The sequence below is a fragment of the Microtus ochrogaster genome, chromosome 8, assembly GCF_000317375.1.
Source record: "Microtus ochrogaster isolate Prairie Vole_2 chromosome 8, MicOch1.0, whole genome shotgun sequence".
Taxonomy (NCBI): Eukaryota; Metazoa; Chordata; class Mammalia; order Rodentia; family Cricetidae; genus Microtus; species Microtus ochrogaster.
In genome coordinates, this window is record NC_022015.1 from 1393997 (window position 1) to 1401610 (window position 7614).

Consider the following 7614-nt stretch of genomic DNA (forward strand, 5'->3'; position numbering starts at 1 on the left):
AAAAAAAAAAAAAATTGAAACTTTGTCTTACCTGGCTGCTGTAGTACTGTGTGCATAGTTGTCGTCTATGTCTGGTAGCAGTGTCTGTCTGTGTTTTGCATTCAGATCTTGCTATCCACACAAAGATTGTGCAGCCAAAGAGTAACATGGGATCATAGTACTGGTTTAGTGTTGTGTGCTTGAACACATCTCCCACTGACCAGCCTCCAAATTCCCGGACACAAAACTCTGGGAAGAGCTCGTTTTGGGAAATCTAAGCTGTTTATAGTCACACATATGCATCCATCCCTTCCCCCTGTATTTAAAGGCTTGCTGGGTACTTCACTATTTTTGTGAAGTGAAGTTCAAAAGTGATCAGAACCTCCAAACAGCTTTAGAGCTGACAAGAAGATGTCTGATTGATGACCGTGAAATGCCTGTGAAAGTGGAAGCTGCCATTGCTCTGCAAGTATTGATAAGCAATCAAGAAAAAGGTAAGTGGTTTGTATGTCATAAATACCGTTACATAACTGTAAAGCAGAATTCTAGGAACTAGCTTGATAAAATCTGTGAAAGCACTTGGGGTTTTCTCTTTTTTGTTTTGTTTTTTTTAATATTTATTTATTTATTATGTATACAATATTCTGTCTACATGTATGCCTGAAGGCCGGAAGAAGGCAACAGACCTTATTACAGAAGGTTGTGAGTCACCATGTGGTTGCTGGGAATTGAACTCAGGACCTTTGGAAGAGCAGGCAGTGCTCTTAACCTCTGAGCCATCTCTCCAGCCCTGGGTTTTCTCTTTTTGTATCCAACTTATTATTTACCTGTTTAAGTTCCTTTCCCCTCTCTATTACAGCTAAAGAATACATCACTCCATTTATCAGACCTGTAATGCAGGCTCTTCTTCATATTATAAGAGAAACAGAAAATGATGACCTTACAAATGTAATTCAGAAAATGATCTGTGAATATAGTGAAGAAGTTACTCCTATTGCTGTAGAAATGACACAGCATCTGGTATGTTGTTTGAACCTGTTCCTATTACAAAGATGTTAATTTAGCTTGCTCTATGAGTCTTGTAGTTTGTCACAAGGTCTTGCTTTTCCTAAATGCAAATGTTCTATATAACATGTTCTAAAGCCCTTGACAAATATTTACCTCATTTATTTCTCACATGTTTCTAGTTGAAAATAACTCTTCTACTTTATAAAGAAAGATTGTGAAGTTAAAAAAAATCAAGTTACTTGCCAGAGCTAAACGTAGTGTGTCTGGGACCCATCCTTGTTTTGTCACACTGTAGCCAAACATACTATGTGTTGTTTGTCTCAGATCTTTAGGGCTTTCCTGAGTACTCAGAACAGGTAGAGCAAATTTTGTCCTCCCAGGGAACCTGGGTTCAACTTCCAGCACCTCCATGTTGCCTCAGAACTGTGTACAACCCCTGTTCCACAGCATTGACACCCTCTTCTGGTCTGTGTGAACAGGCACCAGGCATACAGATGTTCCACAGACGTATTTGAAATTGAATTGTGTTTTTAGGCTAGTCAGCACCCTGGTGATTTAATTTACCTGTATTTGGGCATAGACAAAGAAAGGATCTCGTAAGTTGCAGGGTCTGGCACTGGACTCGGTGTCATTTAGTCCTTTGGCACTAAGAATATTAATGATAAGCACCTTGTGTATCTTGTCATTAACTTTACAGTGTCAGTATCCCACCCCCAAGTACCATGGCAGAAAGTTTGAGGCCTGCCTGGGATATGCAGCCTGCCTGCTACTCTCTTTGTTGTGTCCTCACTCTTCTCCCAGTATTCCAATCAAAACGTTGAATACATTTCATTCTCTTTATTCTAGGCAATGACATTTAACCAAGTAATCCAGACTGGACCAGATGAGGAAGGAAGTGATGACAAAGCCGTCACTGCTATGGGCATTCTAAATACAATCGACACACTTCTGAGTGTGGTTGAAGATCATAAAGAGGTAAAAAATAAATAAATAAATAGAAAAAGACTCATGCTGCACATTTTTTATGGGATGTTATAAAGCCGTTTCACCTGCTTTTATTTGATTACTTAATTACTTCTGGCTTCAAGGTTAAAATTGGTACCATACAAATGTTATTAAGTTATAGATTACACACATAGTGTTTTGAAGCAGACAATTTTTTAAAGTCAGCATATGGTGATTTCTTTGAAAACATATACTAGTTTCACTTGGGGGTGTTTTTGGACTGGAGAGATGGCTCAGCAGGGAAAAGTCCTTGTCTCCAAGGCCTGATGGCCTGAGTGCAGTTGCTGGACATAGATAAACACAAAAATGAATGTATCAATAAACACGTAGATATAAAACATTTTTCTGATTTTACCATTATCTTCAAGGATAAAGGAATCTTACATTATCTTGTAAGGAGAAATAATTGTGAATATTAAAGCTTCAATTATTTAAACCATAAAACTAACTAATTGATTTCACCCAAATTTATAATGTTTTAGCATTTTCACCATGTTTCCTTTGGATTTTATTTTCCATTAGAAGCCAATTTTTTTTTATTTTATCAGTTTTCTGGTGTTGGCATCAAGGCAGAGCTTCTTCTATGCTAAGTAATTGCTGTGCTATTGAGCTATAGCCCAGCACAAACAGTGCTAGTGAATAGAGGAAATAGAATCCCTCAAAGGTTACCTCATTTTTTTGGAGATAAGGTCTTACTGTGTGTGTGTGTGTGTACCTGATAATGACTTGAAAATCATACATAGAGCCTGTGCTGGTTTTACGTATTCCTTGCATCTTCTTAGATTCAATAGACTACCACCATGCTTAGCTAGTGATAATTTCAACCCTGCTTCTTTTTCCACAGTCATGTCATGAATTTGGTGTTGATAATTATACTGTGGATGTTTATACAGGTGATATAGGTCATCTACAAAATATTTTCAGATGCCGGGCATTGGTGGCGCACGCCTTTAATCCCAGCACTCGGGAGGCAGAGGCAGGCTGATCTCTGTGAGTTCGAGGCCAGCCTGGTCTACAGAGCTAGTTCCAGGACAGGAATCAAAAGCTACGGGGAAACCCTGTCTCGAAAAATTAAAAAAAAAAAAAAATTTTTGAAGCCTGTTAGCTGTTGCATAAATGGCATTAGAACATTTTTGCATTTTGTATCATAGTTACAGATAGGCAGAATCTATGTAAAATCTTGTCCTTTGTTTTTATTTATCAGATGAAAATCTTTGAGAAATTTAAGTGGAGTTTATTAACATGCTATATGTTTGAAATTAATATTTCAATGTATCTAATTGTAAATAAATTTTTCTTCTATATTTAATGTTCATATGTTCTTCACAGATAGGAAAAGGGCCAAGGAGGTGGTATTTCGCATTATTCTTAGATGGAGTTGAGACTTAAGTTTATATTTCATGGGTTACACAATCTGATGATTTGATCAATGGTACAGGGCATGCTCACATGCATTAAACCTGGCAGAAACAGGTGGATCTTTGAGTTTGAGGTTTGTGTAGTCTACATAGTGAGTTCTAATGCAGCCAAGGCTACTCAGTTTGGGGTCTTACTTAAGTAAGGACCACTCTTAGAAAACAAAGGAAAAATGGGGAAATGGCCTAATCAGAATTACTGGCATTGATGAACACTGCATTCTTTCAGACAATGTTATTATAAATTAACCAGTGACTTTTTAGTTTTGTCTGGACTGAGTGTAATCAACATACTCACGAAAAAGATTTATTAGTGTTTTCCCATTATGCCATTTTTTATAAATAAGCAAGTGGTTTCCTATTTTCTCTTTGTTGTTAGACTTGTTCGTAATTTTATGTGTGTTGTTTCAGAATAGATTCAAAGTGCTTTCTTAGAAAAATGTGACATTGCTTAGAAATTTTTTTTTTCTTTTTTTAGATAACCCAGCAGCTTGAGGGAATCTGCTTACAAGTCATTGGGACCGTTTTACAACAGCATGTCTTAGGTATTATACCTGATTTCACCATTTTTACATTATTTAGAATGAGTAAGCATGTCTTGACAACTTGATAATTCTCTTCTAGAATTCTATGAGGAGATCTTCTCTTTGGCACATAGTCTGACATGTCAACAAGTGTCTCCACAGATGTGGCAGTTACTGCCCCTTGTATTTGAGGTATTTCAGCAAGATGGCTTTGATTACTTTACAGGTAAGGTTAAATCAGCATGAAAATATTTACTGTTCCTCTATCCCATTATGATTACCTAATAATTTATAATTTGAACACGTCAGTAACAATTAATGCCCAAGAATAATAGCATGTGGGTATTAATTGTTGTTTTATTATTAATGTTTGCTTTTTAAAACACATGCCTCATACTTGGCAAAATTAATGGAAATAAGTATGTTTATGTATTTTGTTTAATGCAAAGAAATTCTTTTTAAAGTAATTGATAGTGGCAGGTTTGTCTTTAAATTAAAGATTAAGTCTTTTTATTATAAATATGTATAAGCCCGGTGCCGTGGTACTTCTGTACCAGTACACGGGTGCAGGTAGATAGAGATTCAAAGTCATCATTATCTACCTAGCTAGTTTGAGGTTAGCCTGTGATATAGGAGATTCTTCCTTGTGAGCAGAGGGTATTACCACAGGTAAATTATGTACAAATTGATTTTCTTTTTTTCTTTTAACTATAGACATGATGCCTCTTCTACATAACTATGTAACAGTTGATACAGACACGCTTCTATCTGATACCAAGTATCTTGAGATGATATATAGTATGTGTAAAAAGGTGAGCCTTTTAAAATACTAGGTACATGACCGTGTTACACTAAAATGACAAAGATACACATGCTCCTAGATTGTGCTGAACACAGAACACATTGATCAATTAAGGGCTTTAATTAAAGTAACAAATTCTTTCATAGAAGGGCATGATTACTCAAGTTGTGGGTTAATAAGAAGAAGGTTCGGGGTTCAGGTTATGGGGTACATAGTAAGTTTGAGACCAAAAAATTGGAATGAAATTTTTTTGGGTGTGTTGAAATAACAGTTCAGTTATAGAACACTTGATTCTGGGTAGATAAACAGACAAAATATTTTGAACCTGGGATTTCTTAAACATCTGACTTTGGAGATATTTACAAAAAAGAATGCTTGGTGATTGCAGACTGAGAATGGTAGCATACTGCTTTCATTCTAGCGCTGTTAGCGTTACCCTCACATATAGAGCGGATTCCAGGCTAGCCAGAGTTCCATGGTAAGGCACTGCCTTCAGACAAACAAACAAAAACCCAAAAAACTAACCAAAACTATGCTAGTGTGTGTGTGTGTGTGTGTGTGTGTGTGTGTGTGTGCGCGTGCGTGTGTGTGCGCGCGCGCACACGCGCGCGCTTAAAGTTGGTGACAGACCAGACTAAAACTGCTCATCCTGCTGCCTTCGTCTCTCTAGGACTTTTAACAACAGGCATGTGTTACCACACTTGGAGTGTGGTCGGTTTTGGTTTTGGTTTTTTTTTTTTGTTTTTGTTTTTTTCTTTTTATTGACTATTGTATGCATGCATGTTTCTACTGTTTTGTTTGTTCTTTATAGAAGAGCCAGATGTCCTTGAGAAAAGTTAGTGTTCTAGCTTATACCTCTATGAGAGAACTTAATGTTGGTTAACATGCAAGAAGATAAGAATTCAGAACATGTGCTTTTACATTAAAAAATAGGCTGCCAGAAGGGTAGGCTGTTACACACAAATAGCATCTATTCCTTTTATAATAGCATCTATTCCTTTTATGAATATTAAACATTGCAATTGTTCATGAAAAGTAGAACTGTAGATACATAAAGGGAAGTTATTTCTCTGATTAAAATGTTTCACAAAGCTTTCTTGCCATTGTATTGTACATTGATCAGGTTCTTACTGGAGTTGCAGGAGAAGATGCAGAGTGTCATGCAGCAAAGTTATTAGAGGTCATCATTCTGCAGTGCAAAGGGCGTGGCATCGATCAGGTTGGTTATGCTGATTTTCTGCCTGAGGCTTTGGAGTGCTGGTTCTTGTGGTACATTTAAATGCCTTTGGGGCATTTACAATCTACACGTGGTTATAACCTGGATGGCCAATGTTGTTAAATGTTGAGGTTACATGTAATTACTGTATATTTAATGTGTATATTTTCATGTAAATTAGCTTGTAATAAAGGGCTGTCATAGTTTGGTTCAGTGACTGCATTACCTGTCACTTTAAGTGGGAAGACTCTGAATCCAGGATTAATAATTAGTGAGGTTCTCACAGGTCAGGGAAGACTTGCTTTTCTTTAAAATTAGATTTTGCATGAACGTACTTCAACAATTGAAAGTGCTTCAACTTGTCATCTTTAGATGTCCCCTTTGGGGTCAGAAGGTTTAGTTAAAGTAATGAATAAATTAATATAATAAGCTAGAGAGGATGCTATTACAATCTTGGAAGATCTTGTAATCTCTTTTTACAGTGTATTCCATTATTCGTGGAAGCAGCTTTAGAGAGACTGACGAGAGAGGTCAAGACAAGTGAACTCCGAACAATGTGCCTGCAGGTTGCAATTGCAGCATTGTATTATAATCCACATCTACTGCTTAATACCTTAGAAAATCTTCGCTTTCCTAATAATGTTGAACCTGTTACAAATCATTTTATTACACAATGGCTTAATGATGTTGACTGTTTCCTGGGGTAAGTGATAATAAATTATAACTTTATCACAGATTCTACTTATAATAAAATAGAGTATAGTGTAATTGCCTTTTTTACTTATGTTTTTAGGCTTCATGACAGGAAGATGTGCGTTTTGGGCTTGTGTGCTCTTATTGATATGGAGCAAATACCACAGGTTTTAAATCAGGTTTCAGGACAGATTTTGCCAGCATTTATCCTTTTATTTAATGGATTAAAAAGAGCATATGCCTGCCATGCAGAACATGAAAATGACAGTGATGATGACGATGAGGCCGAAGACGATGATGAAACTGGTAAGGGATTTGGGGTGTGTGGAAACAAAACGTGTCTGCTTAAAATCATCGTAGAATTCATCATTGGATCATAACCAAATGGTTTTAGATTCACTCATGGGAAAGCCAGGTATAGATAGACCCAGTGCCTAATAGGCTGCAACAGCTGTTGTGTTCTCTCACTGAAGGACTGCCTGAGCTAAGTAGACCTCTTTGGTTTTTTCAGACAGTTTTTCTTTGAGTTAAAACTCTGGCTGTCCTGGAACTTGCTTTGTAGACTAGGCTGGTCTCAAACTCACTGATATATCCCCCTGCCTTTGCCTCCCAAGTGCTGGGATTAAAGGCGTGTGCCGCCACTGCCCATATTTTCTGTAAATACTGAAAAAAAAATAGACCATATTTTTTGAAAAAGATAAACCTAAAAGCTTCTGTCTTTGGCAGAAAGGCATGTGTTGTTTGGCCAAATTGTACTAAATGGAATGAAGATGCTGAGTATATTTAGTTCCCTTAAGAGTTTAGGAAGATGGGGGCTGGAGAGATGGCTCAGCGGTTAAGAGCATTGCCTGCTCTTCCAAAGGTCCTGAGTTCAATTCCCAGCAAGCACATGGTGGCTCACAACCATCTGTAATGAGGTCTAGTGCCCTCTTCTGGCTTGCAGGCATACACACAGACAGAACATTGTATTCA

The 7614-nt window shown here is 37.1% G+C and overlaps 1 protein-coding gene and 1 non-coding gene across 2 annotated transcripts in view; both read left to right on the forward strand.

Annotated features, from left to right (window-relative positions):
• Ipo7 (importin 7) overlaps nt 1–7614 on the forward strand; it is a 44762-nt gene that overhangs the window by 31050 nt on the left and 6098 nt on the right. The window contains exons 14-22 of the mRNA XM_005350987.3: nt 308–473; nt 839–999; nt 1834–1962; nt 3886–3952; nt 4032–4157; nt 4646–4743; nt 5857–5952; nt 6432–6652; nt 6743–6948. Coding sequence (XP_005351044.1) covers nt 308–473; nt 839–999; nt 1834–1962; nt 3886–3952; nt 4032–4157; nt 4646–4743; nt 5857–5952; nt 6432–6652; nt 6743–6948 — 1270 coding nt within the window. The remainder of the gene's footprint in view (nt 1–307; nt 474–838; nt 1000–1833; nt 1963–3885; nt 3953–4031; nt 4158–4645; nt 4744–5856; nt 5953–6431; nt 6653–6742; nt 6949–7614) is intronic.
• On the forward strand, nt 41–224 carry LOC113456559. Its single transcript, XR_003377326.1, has one exon. It is a non-coding gene; the product is annotated as a small nucleolar RNA SNORA23 (small nucleolar RNA).